The sequence below is a fragment of the Argentina silus genome (genome assembly GCF_951799395.1).
Source record: "Argentina silus genome assembly, chromosome: 19".
NCBI classification, from domain to species: domain Eukaryota; kingdom Metazoa; phylum Chordata; class Actinopteri; order Argentiniformes; family Argentinidae; genus Argentina; species Argentina silus.
The window spans coordinates 15,730,349-15,752,547 of NC_139673.1; the positions used below are offsets into that span (position 1 = coordinate 15,730,349).

General features: G+C 46.9%; 1 protein-coding gene across 1 annotated transcript; it reads right to left on the reverse strand.

The window, feature by feature from the left end:
* Nucleotides 1-827: 827 nt before the first annotated feature.
* LOC310819854 (aggrecan core protein-like) lies at nt 828-16,391 on the reverse strand. The gene is made up of 20 exons (XM_083691264.1): nt 16,180-16,391; nt 12,582-12,670; nt 12,249-12,340; nt 11,833-12,124; nt 11,193-11,367; nt 10,269-10,396; nt 9,745-10,038; nt 9,181-9,504; nt 8,765-8,939; nt 8,495-8,622; nt 7,799-8,092; nt 7,537-7,635; nt 5,626-7,365; nt 5,355-5,435; nt 4,129-4,242; nt 2,716-2,874; nt 2,421-2,503; nt 1,774-1,918; nt 1,256-1,438; nt 828-1,005 (listed from the first exon to the last, which is right to left on the reverse strand). The coding sequence occupies exons 2-20, from the start codon at nt 12,661-12,663 to the stop codon at nt 929-931; spliced, it is 4,665 nt and encodes a 1,554-aa protein (XP_083547390.1). The 5' UTR covers nt 12,664-12,670; nt 16,180-16,391; the 3' UTR covers nt 828-928.
* Between the last annotated feature and the right edge of the window lie 5,808 nt (nt 16,392-22,199).

Genomic DNA, 22,199 nt, shown 5'->3' on the forward strand with positions numbered 1-22,199 from the left:
CCCTCCCTTTAAAGGGACAGTTCACTCAAAATCCGGAGATATTTTCATGCACCAAAAGTTGGAAAACATCTTACAAACTTTGATTAACTATCAGGTTAACTATCCCTTTAATACCTACTACACACAACTTTTTAGAATAGGACTTTGGTGAATCATATAGCTTTCTGCATGTATTCCAAGATCTCATCACTTTTTAAATCTGGTTAATCACTGCAGCGTGAAGACATCAAACGTCTCATCAAACTCTCTGTTTTTAAGAATTATTTGCAGCTGTCCTCCTCCCACACAGTAAGCATATGATATCCAGGCAGCTCCAAGATGAAAACACATGTCTGGCTGTCTACTGTAGGACACATATCTCCCTGACTAAACCAAGCATTCCCCTGGCTCGTACCAAAGTGCCAAGCCACCACTAAATACCAGCCAGGTGGGATATTTACCTCTAGGTGACACTGTCTGATTGGGCATAGATCTAGACCAAACTAGAGAGCGCCTGATTGATGTCACTGATGCAATCATCTCTGGTTACATAATCCAGTCTGGTTGACAACAACTCCAAACTCATCAACGTTACAATCCACCAAAACTCAAATATTAATAATAATGATAATAATAATAGTAGTAATAATAATAATAATAATAATAAACAATAATAATAATAATAACAACAATACAACTTTGAGAGACAAGGACGACAAAAATGAAAATAACATATTGGCTTAATTTATCCCCTAAAATAGTCACATAGAAACACGCACCAATACGATGACATCGCTGCTCTAGGTTGCTTTGGTCTTTGCATGTATATACAAGGTGGGCACTTAAAATTTTTAATCCTCTTTAGTTAACATAGAAAATGTTTTTTTGTGTACTGTACATGTTCTTTTAAAATAGCTATGTTTAAAACCTTTGTCCCCCCTCCCCCGGCTTAGTGAAGCCTGCTGCTGGATGACCCAGTTCGCCTCCTGGTTGACCTCCTCTGTATCCTGTTGCTGGATGTGACTGCTGTGGGGAGGAGATACACACAGGGATGTGAAATAAAATAAAATAAGAGAGAAATACTATATATACATATCAGGGGAGGCTGGTCGAGGCTCATTGTAAATGCACATTCTGGATTAAGGAATGGTATCAAACACATGTAAAACATATTCAATACCATTTCTCATTCCATTCCATGCATTACAATGAGCTGTTTCTGCCTCCACCAGCCTCCCTTGTTAGAAGCAGAGAAGACAAAAGAGTGTGTACTCACAGCTGATGCACTGAACCTGGGGCTTCTCCCACTGTCCGTCTGCCATGCAGCGCACCACAGGCAGGTGGCGCTGTGTGAAGCCTGCATTACACTGGTAGCGGATGATAGAGTTGACTGGGTAATGCTCCCTCCTGCTCCCAAACATCCGGGCATTCTCCACCTCGGGCGGGGAGCCACACAAGACTAGGGGGGTGAACACAGATGAGAACAAATTATCCTTAGCCTTTTCAACCATGGCATCATCATGTGATCAAGTGGTTTAATTCGGTGTGAAATGTTTTCAGTAATATTAGTCCTGTCAGGGGAGGCAGGTGGAGGTACAAATCGGAGGACGGGCTCATTGTAATACATGGACATAACACACATTATACCTCCTGTGATGTGTTTCCCCACACGTGTCTGATACCATTCCCCATTCCGTTCCATGCATTACAATGAGCCTGTCCTCCGATGTCTACCTCCACCATCCTCTCTGTGGGTTCAACAGCCCCCTCCCTCTGAACCCTGAGTTGCTGTACCTGGGCCAGCCTTGCAGGTGAAGGGCAGGTGGTAGTTGCAGGGCACGTCGTTCCACTGGCCGTTCTCGTGCCAGATCATCACCACACAGTCCTCCCCAGAGTTGAAATAGTTATCTGGTTGGTTCGGCCTCCAGTTCTCATATTGCTGAGGAGAGAGCAGAGGGGAGAGCATCAGTAGTAGGGAGTCATAAAGCTGTGAGTGGATAGGTTTTACACCATTGTTACCGACAGTAACTGTATTGTATACAGTTGTTTTGAGTGGTAGAAGTAGATGTGGTTCAGTATCTCTAAATGTAAATGATTGATGGGTAGAATCTGTTCTCTCTAGACTTCGCCAGGTAAGAGACTGTAAACCACTGTCTCTGTGAGGGCAGAGAAGAGTGGTAGAGACTGGGAGTTATAAAGCTGTGAGTGGGACTGACTGCTGATACACCCTGACAAGAGAAGCTTGTCTAAGAGGCTTTACACCCTACAGGGCCAGCCCGTACCATACGGTGTTGGCTTGGATATTTTCCTTTCACATTGTCCCTTCCAGTACTGTTCCAGCAACTATGATGGATGCATAACCAGGCCAGCCCAGAACAGCTCGGCTCGGCTCAGCTCAGTTCAGCTCTGTAGTGTGAATTAAGGTTAACTGTCTGACTCACCAGGGGAGTCCGGTCTGTCCAGTGGAAGTCATTCTCCACTGTCTTATCATTCAGACCAATCCACTGGTAGTCCTGGGCATTGGCTGGAAGGGGGGGAAAGGGTAAAGAGATACACAGTATTCCCTCTCTCTCTCTCTCTCTCTCTCTCTCTCTCTCTCTCTCCCTCTCGCTCTCTCCCTCACATACATGCACACACACACACACACACACACACACACACACACACACACACACACACACACACACACGCACACACACACACACACACACACAGACAGATGCCTCCTCCACTCACAGTTGACAAAGTGTTGTTCCTCCGGGGTGATGATGCTGACCAGGTGGGCGTTCAGGTCCCTGCAGCGCTGCTCAGCGTCTAGCCAGGTCTCTCTCTCAGGGAAGTGCAGGTAACAGTTCCCCTGGAACTTAGTCCAGCCCTCCTCGCACTCCTGCACGTCTACAGCCACAACAGCAGGGGGCGACAGTGAGACAGAGGCCACCAGATCCAGAAGGACTTCCGTACAGAGACTCTCAATTAGGTGCATACAGGGAGGGGATACAGTTGAAGCTCCATGCACCTAGCTATTTTATGTAGCTTGCTTTTGTTCCTTAATTTTTCTATTCGGTCACCATTTCAATGGTCCAGAATCTGACTTTCGATAAACAAACACCAATTATATTAAAGCCAACACATGCGTTGTCATGGCTTCCTTCAAATCACTTCAACATTGGTTTTGATTTGAGATTCTATCCTTTTAATCCACAGCTAAAGTGGGGTTTGTGGCCAAAGCACTGTATCTGAGCAGTTGGAACTCCCTCTGCTCTTAATCAACAACACATATGGATCTGTTTTATCAGCCGTGTGTGTGTGTGTGTGTGTGTGTGTGTGTGTGTGTGTGTGTGTGTGTGTGTGTGTGTGTGTGTGTGTGTGTGTGTGTGCGGGTGTGTGTGTGCGGGTGCGGGTGTGCATGTGTGTGTGTGTGTGTGCCTGCCCTCTCCTCCCACAGACCCTGAGGACATCCTGAGTGTAAGCATCCCTGTGTGTGTGTCTGTGTGTGTGGGCTGTGCTTCAGGATAGTAATTGGCTGTAATTTGAAAAATAAAAAAGAACCAATAGCATGTTGCAGATGTTGTACATCTCTATGGCGATTCCCTCTCTACAGTAAATACTCAGAAAGACATGGTGAATACCTTGTGAATTTCCACTGTTTTCCTCCACTGTAACATTCAAAGGTTTCATTCATTCCTTCACCACACCTAAATGACTCAACAATTTCACAAAAATGGCAACAAGTAGTTGCTTGAGGACACCTGCAGCTAGCGTGCAGGAGAAACAGAAATGGCCCCACCGGACACAAACACAGTCCTGAGGCAAGGAGCTGAGTGACGAGGAAGTTGTGCTTAGACACTAATCTAATGTCAGTTCAGTGTTTTCCCCCAAATGCTTAACGGTGCAATTTGGTGAAGGTGAACTGATCCTAGATCTGTTAGCCCAAGGGCAGAGTCTAAGCACAGGACAGGTCCAACACACAAGCAACCAACCAACCAACCAATCCCAAGCCGCCACCACCACCGCCACACCTGCTATCGATGGAAGCTAGCTAGCGATGACGATAAGCTAGCTAGCGATGATGTTTTGTTTGGCCTCTACCTTACTCCTGTTGTTTTTGAGAGGTTGTTAGTACTGATTAGCTGAAGCGTGACCTCGTACCGATCTTGCAGTGGTCCCCTCCGTAGCTGGGCAGGCATAAGCATGTGTAAGAGTCCGCACTCTCCACACAGGTGGCTCCATTGGCACAAGGGTTGGAATGGCACACATCAACCTCTGCAAAAAAGGGGGGTGGGGGTAGGGGGGGGTGAGACGGGTGTCTCAGGGAGGAGGTGAGGGGAGGCTGGGGGAGGGGGGGGGGGGGTAGAGCTGGGATAGAACACCTCTGAACTCATAGAATCAGAATGCTCAAAGGTGCTGCAACATTGTGATCCAGACTCACTCCAGCCTTACTGTGTGAATAAACACCATAGAAATGGCACAGTCACTTTCAATGATGCGCTATAGTTTGCTTTGCTCATGTATATTTTGTAGTGTCTGAAGTGTGATTTCTACTCTTCACCAAACTTGGTATACAGTATAATGAACTAGAGAAAGTAAGGATAGTTAGGTCTGGATCAGGCCCTTGTTCGGCAGCAGACCTTGGTTCAGATCCATGTATTCAGAGGGAGAGAGGATCCCAGATGTACCAGGATGTACAGTACAGATGTACAGGAAGAGGACATGTGTACCCAGGGCTAGCAGGCATGCGATAGGAGGGAGTACAGAGGCTTGACCTGAACCTATAGGCACAGCGGAGCAAAAACAACGCAGGATTGAGAGAGTCACGATGAACAAGTGTAATGGTGATGGAGAGGTCCTGAAGCTCCATGGAAAGCCTACCACACGCTCATTAATGTAATACACACACATGCTAAACACCCTGCACACACACACACACACACACACACACACACACACACACACACATACACACACACACACAATGAGTGAGACCCAAAACCAAGAGCAGGCAAAATGAACCAAGGCAAGAACAAAACACGAAACATCACAACACAAAACACACATCAAGACAGGAAAAAGAGGGACGAAATTAATTGTTAGTAAGTAAATTGCATTTCAAAAACAAGAGGTACAGAATACCAGTATTCCTGAGGTAACTTCACATAAAGACAGTTGTTGACCTGCCCCAACACAACTGGGGAGTCTGACCATGCAAACAGCAATGAGAAAAAACAATGAGAAACTTTTCTTGCAAAAATGTGTTACAGTACGTCAAACATTTACCACACTCAGAGTAGACCAGAATAGATAATGAAGACAAGACCTGAGAATATTTCAGACTCTATTTTTCGAAAAGCTGATAGTAGCTAAGAATCAGGACTCACCATACTGGCATAGACCAACACCGTCCTGTACTGAGCATGACCCGGCACCACATGGGTTAGGCTCACATGGGCTAGCGGTACCTGGGGATCAACATACAGTATACAGTACATCAATAATTAATCAAAACTAATAGCATATTGCACAGACACCAGTGGAGGCTGGTGGAGGTAGAAATCAGGCTAATTGGAACGCATGCATTACTATGAGACCGTCCTCTGATTTCTGCCTCCCCTGACAGACACAGTGAAGCAGTGAGATGCTGTAGCTCACCCTCCACTGAGGCTGAGGCCGGCTCCTCCATGACGGCTGGCGTCTGCAGAGAGATGGCGGGGGCGGTGGTGGCAGCAGCAGCCAGTCCTGCGGGGGCAAGGGTGGGGCTTAAGGTCACATAGAACTCCCCAGTGGTCTCCACCAGTTCTGCTCCAGCCAAGGCCTCCTCCGGCACGGCCGTGTCCGCTGTCAGCTCCCTCTCGCTGGATGGAGAGGACAGGAGCACAGGAGGGAGATCTCCAGAGTGTACCCCAGATGAGAAACCACCGGTTGGGACTGTGTGGTCCGCCTCGCTCCCTGAGTGGAGCCAACTGCCACTGGTGCTTCCCTCTCCACTGATCTCAACTGGCCCCTTGCCCAGCTCCATGGATACCGTGGTCGCCGTGGTAACCTCTGTCATGACATCACCTGTCAGGAAGGTAACCCCCTCCTCCTTCTCCCCACTGGTGGAGTATCCAGTTCCGGACGCAGCCCCAGATTGGAAGCCTGTCGTTCCAAATCCAGATGTGCTTCCCTGTCCAGAGCCGTAGAGTAAGGAGCCAGAAGCCTCCTGTTCCCCTGAGGGAGACCCTGTAAGGTCCGTGAACCCTGACCCCATGAAGGTCACACCAGAGAAAAACCCGGAGCCACTTCCCGAGGCTAATCCAGATGCACTTCCCTGTCCGGAGCCATAGAGTAAGGAGCCAGAGGCCTCCTGCTCTCTGGAGGGAGACCCTGTAAGATCTGTGAACCCTGAACCCACGAAGGTCACACCTGAGAAAAACTCTGAGCCACTTCCCGAGGCTAATCCAGATGCACTTCCATGTCCAGAGCCATAGAGTAAGGAGCCAGAGGCCTCCTGCTCTCCGGAGGGAGATCCCGTAAGGTCTGTGAACCCTGACCCCACGAAGGTCACACCTGAGAAAAACCCGGAGCCACTTCCTGAGGCTGAGCTGCTGAGGTCACCACTGATGATGTCACCGCTCGGAAGCCTGCTGACCATCCCGGATCCCGAGCTGTCACCAGAGCCACTGAACTCCAGGCTGCCTTGTCCTAGCTCCTGCTCTAGGGGAGAGTGTGTGGTGGAAACTTCCACTAGTTGACCGTCGATCAGCAGGATCTGAGTTTCCCCACTGCCGGACTCCACTCCTGAAGAGCTGCTGGAGCTTCCAGAGGGAAAGAATCCAGACGAAAATTCACTGGAGCTGGAGCTGGAGCTGGAGCTGGAGCCTGAGGACATACCGGAAAACTCTCCGCTTTCCCCAGAGCTGCTGGAGCTGTCTGACGTAGAGCTACTCTCCTCAGAGCTGAAGCCAGAGCCTGATCCTGACAGGTGGTCCCCACTGCCGCTGAACATTCCCGAGCCCATGCCAGATGGGAAGGTCAGGATCCCTGTGCTTCCCTCTCCGGCCTCCTGGGGTCCCCCTGAAGCCGAGCCCTCACCGGATAGAACACTGCCACTCCCGGAGAAGATGACCGTGATCCCAGATCCGTCTCCACTGAGGCCTGATCCAGACATGTCTCCATTACTCAGACCCGACGCTCCCGACACTACACTGGGAATGCCGGTGCTCCCACTGCCTGAGAGGTCACCTGACTCAGACAGATCACCAGAATGGGAGAGATCCCCGGAGTGATCACCCGATAGATCGCCAGAGGAGCCACTGGCCCCAGATGCCCCGGAACCGGAGGCAAACTCAGCCGAACCAGAACCAAAACCTGAGGACTCCACTGATATGGGAGGAGCGATGGAAGGGAGGACTGTGGAGAGATAGAGAAGGAAAGAGAGGGAGATGGAAGAAAGAGAAGGGCAATAAATTGAGATAGGAGAGAGAGATTTCAGCATATTGTATAATCATTACATTTCTATAATCCTAATGTAAAATTCCATCTTAGATTGTGTATTCATAAAGAAAATAACGTTGAGCTTACCTGGCCTCAGCAAATCATATACGGATGTGAGGTTCAGTAGAGCTTCTTGAATGTCTGTGATGGTCAATCCTGTTTCACTGGTGAGAAGATGGATGTCCACTACAAGAAAGATAAATGATTTTAGATTATCAAAAAATTACGAATGTTCAATATGATTGTATATTATGCTTTGAAAGTGACTTCCAAAAGCCATAACTATGTCCAATCATGATATCAATACATGGCTTGTTCACTTTCATAGCATCTGACTGCAGCTGTTTACCTCTGAAGCAGTAAGCATCGTATCTGGCGGACAGGTCTGTGTAGCTGGTCTGACTGGGGTGGGTATACACTACGTGTACCCCTGCCTTCCCTGCCCCACACTCGGCCCGGGGGTTGTTGATGGGGTAGCGGACACTGCGGTCGATGAGCCAGCCTGCTCTGCACTTGTCGAAGCCCAGTTTCCAGGCTGCATAGAGCTCTCCGATGGAGGCCAGGGTAGCATTCTGCTCCTGACAGTGAGACAGAGCCTCATTATAGGTGAAACCCTCACTGGAGCCAGCATGGAACAGCTCACCTGGAGAACAGAGGGAGAAGAGAGGGAGGGGGAGAAAGAAAGGATGAATGGATGGGGGGATGGAAAAGAAGAGAAACACTGGTGTGATGGTGTTCTAAAAACAAATCCTACTGTACTGTATGATGCTACTGTCATGGTTTGTGATAAGTTATAATAATCTCTTAACATTTATAAAGCTATTCAAGCAACTTACGACGAGCCAACAGTCAGTACTGTACTGTACATTTGGACTCTGACTACTGTACTGTACACTGACTACAAATAAGCTTGCATTACAATGAGCCTGTCTTCAGATTTTACCTCCGCCAGCCTTCACTGATGGACACACACATTAAGATCCAAGGTCAAGATAACATGAAGCACAACAACATCTCATTGGGTTATCATTGGGGAGCAGCTCACCCTTGAGTCCATCGATGTAGCAGTAGACATCGTAGCGCTCATCAGCTGGTCTCAGACCATAGGACCTGACTCCTGGGAGATGCTCCAGGTCCCCAGAACACTTTTCACGGGACAACGCAATGGGGTACCTGAGGTGCATGAGGAAGTAGCTTTGTTCCTTAATATGAATAGGTATAATGATACATCAAAAGGATAAATGGGGTGCGTGCGTGCGTGCGTGCGTGTGCGTGCGTGTGTATGTGTATGTGTATGTGCTGACTTGACTCTTACCTGACAGTCTGGTCCAGGAGCCAGCCTGCATCACACTGGTGGTAGCCAGCCTGGTGGGCAGCGAGGAGCTGCTCTGGGGTGGCGATGGAGGCTCCCAGTCTCTGACAGGCCAGCTGGGCCTCTACAAAGGTGAAGGTGTAGCGGCTGGAGCCAGCACGGTAGTGGAAGACGACCCCTACACATTGGAGAGGACAAAGTCTCTACGTTTCTCATTTGAATTTTGAAATTCATTATTTTTGTTTTTGTTAAGAGTCTAGAGAGTGTAAAAAGAACACTCGTTGGAAATTCTGAAAAAAAACTCACAAAAATAGCGTGTCAAAACTAGCCTAAGTTTATAGTCTGTCTCTGTCAATTATGATAGCGTTGCTACACATTCGATTTTTACACTCAAATCCACCACATATCAGCTCACTGACCTGTGGGTGACTGGTCCCCGGTTCCCCTGATGACCTCACTCCCGACAACGGGCCTGGCGGTAACTCTCTCCACCACATCAGTGATGACCTCTGTGACACTGGGGGGCTCAGGTAAGGGCAGCTCCGTGGCATTCTGGCCCAAGTAGGTGAAGTCCACACCTGTGGGCCTCTGGGTAACCAGCTCCCCTCGGTTCGCCTCGCTCTCTGTGGTCGTCTTCCTGAAGAACACCTCGGGAGTCCCCGTCACTGTGGCAATGCTCAGCACGCCACTCCCTGCCTCTGTAGTTGTCGGCAGCATGGCCGAACCCTCCTCGTCAGGGGATTCTGGGTAAGGCAGAGGGTGAAAGGGGGAAGGTTTACATGTTGTGGATGTCTCGGGTGGTTGTTGTACTGTATGTACACTAAGTAGCTAAATGGTGAAAGACAAAACATCATCGTCATCACTCAAACAGTAACCGTTTTAACAGAGTCAAACCCAATGCCATAAAGGTATAGGTAAACAATAACCGCTTGTAAAAACATGAAATGTGACATGGTTCCCATTCCCATGGTAACCTTCAGTACCTGTGTAGCAGAAGGCATCATAGCGAGACTCTGGGAGAGGATATCCTGTCTGGTTGGCATGGAGGTACACGGTCCGCACCCCCAGCAGTCCCCCTCCACACTGCGGCCGGGCGATATTGATGGGGTAGCGGACGCTCCTGTCCCCCAGCCAGCCGGCGTTGCAGACATCCAGGCCAGCCTGCCAGGCCAGGTACAGCTGGCCTGTAGTAGCCAACTGGGCCCCCTGCTTAAAGCACTGCTCCTCAGCCTCGGAGAAGGTGAACTTAGCCACAGAGCCAGAGTAGAAGACCCTTCCTAGGAGTGGAGATGGAGGAGAAATGATCGTAACATTCAATAGGATAGACTGGTTGGTGTGTCTTGAATATCAGTTTTCATCATGTCCTGAACGCATTCTCATTTATCAAACATGTATAATCAGCTTTTATTTTCCCAGTTAGGTCACTGACAATGCCCTTTTACAATCATAATAACAACAACAACAAACAAAACACATGTGAAAGAGCCAGGATGTCCTCTTAGGGTACCTGTCATCTTCTCAGCGAAACAGTACACATCATAAGTCTCGTTGACATCTCTCACTCCGTAGGTTCGCACCCCAGGGAATTTTTCTTTGTCGCCATAGCAGTTCTCACGTGGATCATGGATTGGGTACCTTTGGTTCAAAGACAGTAGCAGTTAGGATCACATCAAATCTACACAAGCAGTTTCTGAAACTCTTTATTTGTATTATAAATAGGATAGAATGATCCTATTTGCGTCATTCCAAATGCTGTGTCAATACAGAGGGTCTCTCGAAGAAATCTTTTGGATAAGCTGACCAATGGTCCGTGGTGCTTGTGAGAAATCAGCTACAGGGGTTTAGCAGGGAGAGCATTTAGCATTCTCTCATAGTGAGGAGGTGGTCAACAGAGCAGGAGAGATCATAGGAAGGCAAACACAACCCTGTGGGTTCGGCCAGGGATAAAAAAGAGGACAAGAGAGAGGCTCTGTGTCTCTACAGGAAATGACACGCTCAGAGGCTCAATAAAGGAAGTGACACGCTCAGAGGATCAAAACCAAACACTGGAAACCAAAACTCCACAGGAAATGGAAAACCTTAAAACAAAAATACATCACAGCATCATCCTTTATGTACTGTAATTGAACTGGAGGACAGAGACAGGTTAGGTAATCTCCTCTCCCTTATCTTCAAACAATATCATCTCCTCTCCGTAATCTGCACTGATCTGACAACATTATGATAGATGAAAGCAACCTGGTGGATGTGCAAGAGGTTTTGTTTTAGCCTGTCCTGTTCTTTCACTTCAGTGCAGATGACATAAAGCAGACGAGGAGAGAAAGCTTCTTATAGACTATTGAGGTGCACCCACTGATGCAACCCACAAGTTAGAGTTTTTTTGCCACCTCTGCTCTAGTATAGATATATACAGTATAACACATAGACTGACCTGACGGTCTGGTCAGAGAGCCAGCCGGCGTCACACTGGTGCAAGCCCTCGTCGTAGGCGGCCTGAAGCTGTTCTGGGGTGGCGATGAGCGCATTGTTCTGGATGCACGCCGCCTTGGCCTTCTCAAAGGTCAGAGTGTAACGTGTGGTGATGGCCCGGTAGTGGAACACAATACCTGAGGAGAGACACATGGACTTTACGGTAACAGTGGCTACAGTACAGTATCTCAAATGACAGCCTATTCTCCCCATATACTAGTTTACTACTTTTGACCAGAGCGCTTATATGTGGCCCTATGTGTATATATCATATCATATCATATCATGTCAAAGATACCATTCCTCATTCTATTCCATGCATTACAATGAGCCCGTCTTCCGATTTCTACCTCAACCAGCCTCCCCTGATCATATCATAACATATAACCATACCTTGACAAGTCATCTGATCATATGTCATGCACAGGTTGTGTCACCTGGGCGTGACATTGGCATAGCTGCCATTGAAGCCAAAGTAAATCCTTGAACAAGATTTGTCTATCTTTTCACTTCCTGGATACTTACAAGGTAAGATCTATACATCTAAGATCAATTCACTCAGCCTGTGAGTGACACTAACATTGCCTTTCCTCCCTCCCTACCTTGAACATGGACGTCCACGGTGTCAAAGCTATCCTCGATGCCGTGCTGGACCTCACAGCGGTAGATGCCAGAGTCATTGGAGCGCAGCTCTGTGATCTTGATACTGACGTCTGTGGGGGTCTGAGGATAGCCCACCATGTGGACCCGGTCCAGGTACTCCTCCTCCACCCGGACCTCTCCGTCCATGGCCACTAGGATGACAGACACCCGCTCCTTGGTGACGTGGCTCCATTTGATGCGGTGGGACAGGGGGGCGATGGTGGGGGCACCTGGGTCGTGGACAGTATGGTCCTGGAGGTAGGTAGGGAGGGAGTGATAATGGAATATGGCATCACAATAACTTACTGGTTGATTTATCAATTGGTTTATTGTTTTATTTTTATTGGGTTATGGTGTCACTGGCAGGAAGTCCTACCTGGAAGTAGCAGGGCAGCACCAGGGTGCCACCCAGAAGAGGGCGTTGAGGGAACTCCAGAGGGATGCTTACACTCAGGATGTCCTCAGGGTCTGTGGGAGGAGAGGGCAGGCACACCCGCACCCGCACACACACACCCGCACACACACACACACGCACACACACACACACACCCCCGCACACACACACACAAACATACATCAACAAATAAGAAGCATGTCATTTTATGGACATAAAACAGGGAGTCGTGTGCCTGTAAAACATGCTAGTGAGTTATGAATTAAACTAACTTTAACTGTGCACTGTGCGATGTGGCTTTATGTGACCACTTACCCAGAAAGGAGTGTTCCTCGTAGGTGAATGTAGCCGAGATGACCGGCAGACACACACATAGTAATAACAACCACCTATTCATATTTTACCTGGAATTAAAAGAGAAAAAAGTTATTCTCTTTTCATAGTCATATTACTTTCAATGTAACCTCTATAATAAGATAATTATTGTATATCACTATCACTAATTGAGGGGCCTAATTTGTCCCATGAAAAAACATAGCAGACCATTCTGCAACACTCCACTATGAAGATCATGACGTGACCCCAGTCAACTAACTGCAACTACTTTCATATACAGTATCTCCACCAAGGGAGGCTGGTGAAGGCAGAAATCGGAGGACAGGCTCATTGTGATGCCTGACATGGAATATTGGAGGATGAAATGGAAGGACAGGCTCATCATTATGCATAGAATGGATTGAGGAATGGTATCAAACACACATTCCTTTCCATGCATTAAAATGAGCCTGTCCTCCGAATTCTGCCTCCACCAGCTGCCCCTGAAGAACAGTCTTCCAATACCTCCCAAACCCATGAATGACATCACAGCGGAGTGCGTGGAGAGCATGTACAGTACACTGTTATGAATACAGTAGCTTTAGCATCCATTTCTAGAACAGCTCAATTGTGGGCAGAGACCACAGGAATGTTATCCCACACTGGTTAGATATTGGGTTGCTCGACAGTCTAAGGATTCATTCTGATATAACAGGTTATGAAAAGGGCTTTATTGTTACACATGAATGCCTGCACATTAACGATGTGTGAATGCAGTAGGCTACACAGTACAATATTCCTGCCAAGGCTAATTTAGGGCTGGCTGGCTGAAGGGCTTTTCTCCGCAGGAGAAAGTTACTGATAAAACTTCTAAATTGGAGGGAAGAGAATGCCATGGACCAACAGGAATATCTTCCAATGTACACACACTCACTCACTCACTCACTCACTCACTCACTCACTCACTGACTCACACACACACACCCACACACCCACACTCACGCATGCAATATTCTTTGCAAGCAACAAAGAGCTACTCAGTTATTTCAAAAGTAAACGTTCAAGTTTTCCGTTATTGCGTTAGAGCTGAGTTGGGTTATTTCTGAGTCCCTCCCTGCTCCTGTCTCACAGCTCAGGTCAGTGTGTGGGTGTAACAGAGGACATCTGGAGTTTAGAACAGCCAATAACATACAGGCTACCTGCGTGGATGACGTATTGGCCTTACTGGCCACACCTCAAGCGGTGGTTATACCACGGGAGTCTGTGTGTGTGTGTGTGTGTGTGTGTGTGTGTGTGTGTGTGTGTGTGTGTGTGTGTATATGTCTGTGTCGGCTTTGGGCCATTTCAAACTACCGGCAGGTTTCAGAAATTAAACAAACACTACTGTTTTGCTGATGGGAACATCATGGGACATTAGCAGCAAATAGCCATAGGAGTGATCTCTCAACAAAATACTGGGACCACTGTGGACAGCATGCTATTCTCAGAGCAAGGGGTTACACCCACTGAGGAGAACAACTTGTTTTCCAGACTAATCTTCACATAAATACGACATACGTCACTGGTATTATCAATGCTATCTAGAGTACAAGGGAACCTGAACAAGGTACAGCAGGGCTAGAATGACACACTAGAATGACCAGAAGATCTCTTGGATCATGTAACAAATGCAATGCCCAAGTGCCACATGTTTGATACGATTCGTTGTTCCTTTCCATGCATTACAATGAGCCCGTCCTCGAATTTCTACCTCCCCAAGCCTCCACTGGCCTAATTGCACCATGAATTATACAGTAGCTCTTTTGGTCAGAGCAGGAGGAACAGTCCCAGCATCGGACCAGTACTGTCCTGGGATAACCTGCCAGGTGAGCCAAGATTCCATCAGGCCAGATAGAGGGATCCACCTCTGGCACAGCCCAGGGATACTGCACCTCTGTGCTAGGGCAGTTGTGCCATGATAATACACACATGGAGGATTACACCTGGACACTTACTAGAGTAGGTTTGTATGTATTGTACTTTAGACTTGATTTAAGCTAAATAAAAGAACTGCTCTCAATCAGGGGAGGCTAGTGGAGGTAAAAATTAGAGGACGGGCTCATTATAATGCATGGAATGGCACCAATGGAATGGTATCAAAACATGTGTCATGCATTACAATGAGCCCGTCCTCCGGTTTCTACCTCCACCAGCCACCACTGCTCTCCGTGTTTTACAGAACCCAAACCTCATGAGAGCAATCTAAAACAGGGTTGACAAAGGCTTAACTGGTAAGTGCCTTGAAAGAAATACCCTCGAAACAATGCTCAAAGCCGGTAGCAAAAAGTGGGGCTTTTGAGGGCTAATATGGACTAAAAACGTCCTGTTTTAAAAAGTGACAGTTCATCAGCAGCCACGTTATGTGAAAGCCATGCTAGCGACTAGCTCCACAGTGTGTCCATTCAGCTAGTGTGGTAGGGTCTATTCCCGTAGACGCTCAGGCCTATAAGACCTAGTCTGTTCCCCCTGAAGCTGCTATTATAGGAGCTCTGATGACACCAGGGCCAATGTAAACACGGCAGTGTATTTCAGAGGAGGCCCTTTCCATACCGCTGGAGACCAATGGCAGCGTAACACTGCGGACATTCAGCGAGAGGGAGAGGGCGGTTGGTTAGCGCGAAGGCATGTTGGGAGCAATTGAAGTCCGTTCCATAGCTCTAATGGATGTGAAGGACACTCAATCACAAAAACAGAGATTTCACTCTGATAATGAAAGAAAAAAAGACTCTGAATGTGAAAGTGATTTGTTTTTGGTTCGTGGGTATTGGAAAGGCCGAAGAAAAAAAACATGCTTTGAATTTGTGTCTATGACACAAACTACAAGCTTAGGCACAGCATTAATCAACTATGTATTGAGTCCAAGAGACCATATTAGCCCTGTGAGCTGAAGCCTTGGTGACTTGGCAGTCTTGAGTCACACAGATGACCCAGGTTAGATACCCGGCTGGTCAGACACAACAGTAAGAACATTGGTACAACATCAATAGACTACTGATTAGGGTCAATCAATGCATTTCCTTGTAATAATGTGAAGGTTCAATCAATAATTTATGTTTAACTGAAGTTTTCCTGAAGTGATTGTATTTATTTATCTTAAAGTATTCAATCTTGGATGTCAGAAGAAAACCCAGTAAGAAATAATTCACAGTAGGCTTACCCTCTGTGAGGGAATCCATATTAACCAATGTTTATTCCTGCGCTGTCTTTATAAATATCCTAATGTTATCAAAACATGCATAAGCCCTTACATTTAATTTTCCAGACGATGTAAATCTTTCACAATGATCGCCAACATAATATACAGGCTCATACTGCATACACGCTCCCATTTTTAATAGAGGAAGAGATGGATAGATGGATGCGAGACAATCTTACTGCAGCTGTAACCATGGTGAGGACCGACGTTGCATGATAACCACGCACATACCACTGACTGTAAGTAGTGTTAGATTAATCTAATAAAGCACTACAACATTCTGTCCTGAATAAAATCACGATAGAAATATGAAAAATATATATCCACCCTCCTCTGTATCTATATTGGGGAGTACAAACTCACCGTGCGGTCACAGTCACTCCTGGCGAAAAGGTAAATGTATACGTTACAAATAGGTGCTAATCTTCTTATTTCTTGGAGAACTGTATATTCTCGTTTCTTGTATTTTCTTCCGTAAATGTCACTTGCAGCATGTGCGACTTTAAAATCCCAGTCAACAGGTGACAAGTCCGCGAGCTCAGGTAGAGTGTTGCTCCGTGCGTGAGTTTGGAGCGAAAAGAGTCTCCTTTCAAACGGGGAGAAAGTTTAGCTGTCAAAAATCTTAAAAGGGGGGCAAGGGGAACAGAGAGGAGTGAGGGGAGGGATGGAGAAAAGCGTTCAGCCTGCCTCTTGGCACCTTATGCCAGTGGAGTGAGGTAATGGTTTACATTTGCACATCAAAGGCACTAGCCTATCTGAAATCTGGGTGGGGAAAATAATCCGGATAAATTAATTTCACTGTGATTTATTTATGTTGTCCCGTCTCTATAACACCAAGTAGCTCTGCTAATGTCTTGGTAATTCATTAGAGTGGGCCTATGCAACTCAATTTCAGATGCAACACTTGTATTCACCCTGAAGGCACTGTCTCATTTGTATGAGGGACACACGACTGTAATCTCTAGACTGTGTCATTCCTCTCAAACTGAGGGTGAATGGTGGCTACCATTTTCCTGCTCTCTCCATTTCTTTGTGCTGTCACGGTTGAGCTACCATAATGGCTCCTAAAGCCATGACAAAAGCTGGGAGGACATTTACATATCTCCATCCCTCCTCTCTCCCTCCATCACAGGGAGCGATGAGGGGAAGAACACAGAGCAGGAAGAGAGGGGGGCAGGCCATGGGGCAGACAGAGGCTCTTTCATTGGGTGGACCCTCTGCTGTGGCACTACTCAACACTCGGAGGCGAAGGAAATAGCAACACATGCAATTACAAAAAATTACACACCTAAAAATGTGGTTGAGGTGGAACTCTAAAAAGAGGTCCACTTGTCTGGAATTGGGTGTCCAGATTGATCTTAAGTGGGAGTTTTTTCCAGCCTCTCCAAAGTGTAAGGATTCTGTCTGGTCTTGGTGGCAATAATGACTCAATGCAATAATGGTTTTCATTCAAATATGGATAGGGTTAGGGTAACCCGCATTTCCTCAATAGACCCCCCCAGCCCGCGGACAACCCACAGGGTGTGTTTTCCATGTATGACAGGCCCGTGACTGGGGTTGTTTTCAGAAGCTTTTCCTGCCCTACCCACCTACCTGGTCTGTTCCCTGTTTTTCTATCTTTGTATCAAAGCAATACTGAACTGAACGTGAGGGGAATGCAGGAATGGGGAGAATGCTGAATGTGTGAGGTTTTGGGAGGCGTGAATTCACTCCACTTTCACTGTAACTGAATTTAACTGAACTGCCTGGACAGAACTTCAAAGGGGCCAGCGATCCTGGCGTCACACAGCGTGGCTCGATGTGTGCACTGTGTCACCAATCCAACGGCCAGATTTAGTGTGTGTGTTTGAAACCATTCCCTATTCCATGCCATGCATTACAATGAGCCCATCCTCCGATTTTTGCCTCCACCAGCCTCCCCTGAACCATAGATGCCACTACTGTGGCATTTTCCGCTGTATTCACATGGACACGTCATATGGATATTTATATCATTCTAAATGTAGAATTGAGCTGTTGGGCAACAGCATACCTGGAAAATAGGAGGGAAAATATACACATATGGGCAAGACTGAGTGATGGTTGACTCAGCTGGAAGAATGTGCACATGTCTTAAAACTAGTGCTACACCTTCAAACCCCACCTCAGTATACAAATACCCTGGCAACAAGCTCTCTTTTATGGAACTGAAAAATCACTTACAGTACAACCTGCAATCGATAATGTTTTATATAGACCGACACAAACCATTGTGTCAAACCTGAGGACATTACTCATGTTTTCAAGGAATACAGTGTGACCGACAAGGAAAATTACAGCAGCTACTCCTGTTGATGTATTCACAGTATTTTCCATTACGGTAGCTTTGACTATATTACTGCACCTGGATAAAGAACATCATGTTTCACACCTCGCAAACCTCTCTTACAACTAGTCCGAAACAAGTTGTAAGCGGCAAATCCAATCAACTATGTTTACCCAGTCCCTCCCAGCTCGTGTCTGGTATCTGAGTCCAGTCAGACACAGATCTGTGCTGCAGGTACTAGAGTTGGCGTAACAGAGTTGACACCAGGGGATGCTGGCGGAGGACTGGCTTATTGTAATGCCTGTCATGGAATGAGGAATAGTGTCAAACACTCATTCCATTCTATTCCATTCCAACATGTTTGATACCATTCCTCCTTCCGTTCCATGCATTACAATGATCCCGTCCTCCGATTTCTACCTCCACCAGCCTCCCCTGGTTTGACACAGGGTGATTGACGTAGACAACACAGTTTCAGATGAAACCTCGCGGGACCAGTAGACATTTCCCTTCATTCAGAAGTTCTTTTCACTGAAAAGGCCACATTCTTCAGAGGCACCAGGCATCCTGGCTGAGTTGCCTTGTTTTTACTACCTGAATAGGAAACACAGTCAAACATGAGGGAGGACACACAAAGCAACCTTACACACCTCTGGGAGACAGCGGGTGCGGTACCCTCAGACCAGAGTGTCTCTCTCTCTCTCTCTCTCTCTCTCTCTCTCTCTCTCTCTCTCTCTCTCTCTCTCTCTCTCTCTCTCTCTCTCTCTCTCTCTCTCTCTCTCTCTCTCTCTCAGGCCTACTGTTTACTCTGCTGTCTGGAAAGCAAGGTTGGAAAGGAAGCTGACTTGACTGAAATATGGAATTATGCTTATGAGAGAGGAAAAGGGACAGCAACAGAAACACTTTTCACTGTCTAATTACCGCATAGGCACTCCTCAATGGGAAAAGGGCAAATACTGTGTCTATGCACAGTAGCCTATGACCACCCACAGTTCGTTACAGCCTCCGTTACTGTCTGAGTGTCCTAACTCCCTTCTTCACTACTTTACTGACACAGCTAATTGTCAGAGCACCTACAACAGCAGCAGATGGGAAAAATAGGTTTCTTTAACTGCATTAATTGAGGTGTTATGGTTATTATGAGTGCAGCCAAGGCCTCAGAGATACAGCATGGCCCATACAAGACTCCATGTACTACATGTGTTGCTGAATATTGAAGTATTTTGATTATGTTCACACTGGATAGATTGGCGCTTGTACAGTACACTGATGCTGACATTGTTGGCTTATCTTGGTCGATAGCCCAAGCCTCGTACCTGTGGGAAATCAAGGCAGATTACATCTGTTTGGGGCTAAGCACTGTGAAGTGCACTGGAGTGCGCTCTCTCCTTAAGAAAAGCTCTGTTAAACGCCATCAGTGGTACTTTTGTTTTAAGCGTGGAGTGTTTATTTTGTTTCCTGTTGGAGTTGAATAGTGAGCACTGTGTATGCCTGGCTCTGTAGATCCATGGGTAAAGAGCTGAGAGGGACTAGCATTAGCTTCCTCCAAATGGAGCCAATTTACTGTACTTACTGGCCCTTTCACCCCACTTCATTATCTTTTGGCAGTACACACTTAGAAAAGGGGTTCTAACAAGAACTATATAGGGTTCTTCGGCTTGTCCCTGTGGGAGAACCCTTTATGGCTCTAGGTACAGTAGAATCCTTTGTAAGGGGTTCTACCTAGAACCCTCAATGAAGAGATCTGCCTCAAACCCTTTTTGTCTTCTAAGGGTTCCACATAGAACTCTCTATGAGGTTCTACCTACAAGCCCTTTATCTCCTAAGGGTGCTCCATACCTCTATGAAGGGTGCTAACGAGCCTGTATGTTTTTTTATTATTATCAAAGAGTGTATGATACTGTATGTGGCACTCCCTGTTATGATCATATGTAAGTATCAAACAGTACATGGGTCAAGGAATTAATGCACTGTGAACATCAGTACATTACAATGAGCCCGGCCTCTGATTTCTAGTGCACGTCCAAATCTGTCACAGGAACTGTGTCGAGTGAGTCAAAGGAAATGAATACCCCCTCGCTGATTGTAATAGTTGTCTGTGGAAGTGGAAATCAGCTGAAAGCAGCTTGTGCAAGCTTATGTTCTCTGCATCTGAGGTGCATTTTGAACATGGTCGCTGCCTGCTACAGTATCATGTTTGGACTCTCTCTCCTGTAGCAGACGTCAGGGTGAGGGATACAGGGGCTTAATGGGATCAGGGGCAGCAGGAAAGCAAATAATTGTATATGGTGCCACTTTGAGGGAGTTGACTTTGGCCCTCGCTTGTATTTATATGAACATGTTGGGAAGGTGTGCGTGTTTTACAGACACACAAACTTTACGTAATGACCAAGGTACGTGGTAGGTCAATCAGTATGCTATAAGTTGCTAATCAGATGATCAGGGAGGGAACGTTTTTATATGAATGGACTTTTGGATGTCATGACATGGTGAAATTTGAAAATAGAACTGATTCACTGTGTGTGTTCATGCGTGTGTGCGTCTAAGTGTATGTGAATGTGAATGTCTATGTGAACCTGTTCAGAAGGCGTCCGTTGACAGAACACTGTTTCCTTATCCCAGAGCACAGACGGGACTTTCTTCTCTCAGAGCAGAGCTGAAACACAGCTGATAAAGGACCGTGTCCACCTCCAACCAGACCACCACTGGCCCACCTTTACGAGCCCCTTGGAGTCATTAACCACTGCATTGCTCACATACCTGCATGGGTGGTGCTGCATAGCGCACGTGCACCCATCTTTTGAAAGAGGCCTTGTGAGTTTGTTTTATATATGTCCGCTAACATCAAAACACATTAAACAGGGTCAAGCAGTGCATGTTCACTTGAAGTGTGAAGCAGCGTTTAAGCTACATGAGCTCTCTCGTAAAAAGATTTGCACCTGAAGTGATTGGCTGTTTAATTAAAGGTTAACAAGGATATAAATAAACATCATGCTTCAAGGCGTTATACATGATGTGTTCTCATGAACCAATATTGAACACTGCTTCTACATCCCCTAGTCAATCCTTTTGCTCCCTATCCTGGCCTGTCAGGTGATTTTACCGCAGAAAAGCAACAATAGTATCCATTGAAATGAACTCATCATCCATTGCCAACCCTCAGTATTGACCCAGAGAGCTGACTAAGACTGTTGGCTCGACTGGAAGTCTCTCAAAGCCTGTGGCGATGGTCTAACTTCCACAGGGTTGATTTGCTATGATGGATGGGCTCCTATGACCATGGCAGGGCTATTCCAACATCTGAAGGGCCTATGGTGGAAACGTCTCAGACCTCCCCAACACAGGAACCCCAGTGGTCTTGATGACATGAGACCCCTGATGAAGCCTTCCTCTGGGCTCTGGGGCCAGGGGATCAGAACACAGGCCCGTCTGCTCCATCTCTCTGGGCTCTGGGGCCAGGGGATCAGAACACAGGCCCGTCTGCTCCCCCTCTCTGTGTACACAGAAGGGATTAGCAAGGTTCCTACATTAGCAATGTAAATGCCTCTTTGTCTTGAGTAGTATCCATTACATGTTGTCTGTGTTATGATGAGGCCGCACAACTAAAAGGAGGTAATGCCTCGCACACTTAGACATTCTAACCAGAGGTTGAATGGGTATATTGTCAGTTGTGTAAAGTGCGTAACTGTTCCCAAAATAACATTCTTTTTCATGATTTTTCCTCACGGAAATCAGTTCCATTACTGTACATCTGTGTGTGCCAGCTCCTAAATTAGGGTGATGGGAATTCTCTGGCTGGTTGTCCTGTTGGTTCCTCGTAGATGTATGCTTATACTGTACTTCTTAAGTAATCAAAGTCACTTCCACCGCCCCCGCCTGCCCTGGACAAGGTAGGAGAGGTCCTCCTAATCCTAATCTACATGGCTGGCGTCTGCATTAATCAACTGGGCAGTGCAGATGGTATCTTGTGGGAACAAACTCACTCTGAGAGAGATGGTTTATTCTCCGGCCACCCACCCACAGTGGGACATGAGCAGTAGATAGCAGATACAGGACTAATGGCCAGCCAGTGCCTCTC

Bases quoted from the DNA above. Each gene is read 5' to 3' on its own strand.
- LOC310819854 (XM_083691264.1), bottom strand. From the start codon at position 12,663: ATGAATAGGTGGTTGTTATTACTATGTGTGTGTCTGCCGGTCATCTCG. The intron at 10,397-11,192 runs GTCAGTCTATGT...TTTGAACCAAAG, and splicing joins CTCTCTGACCAGACCGTCAG to GTACCCAATCCATGATCCAC. The intron at 8,940-9,180 runs GTCAGTGAGCTG...TCCAATGTGTAG, and splicing joins CGGGGACCAGTCACCCACAG to GGGTCGTCTTCCACTACCGT.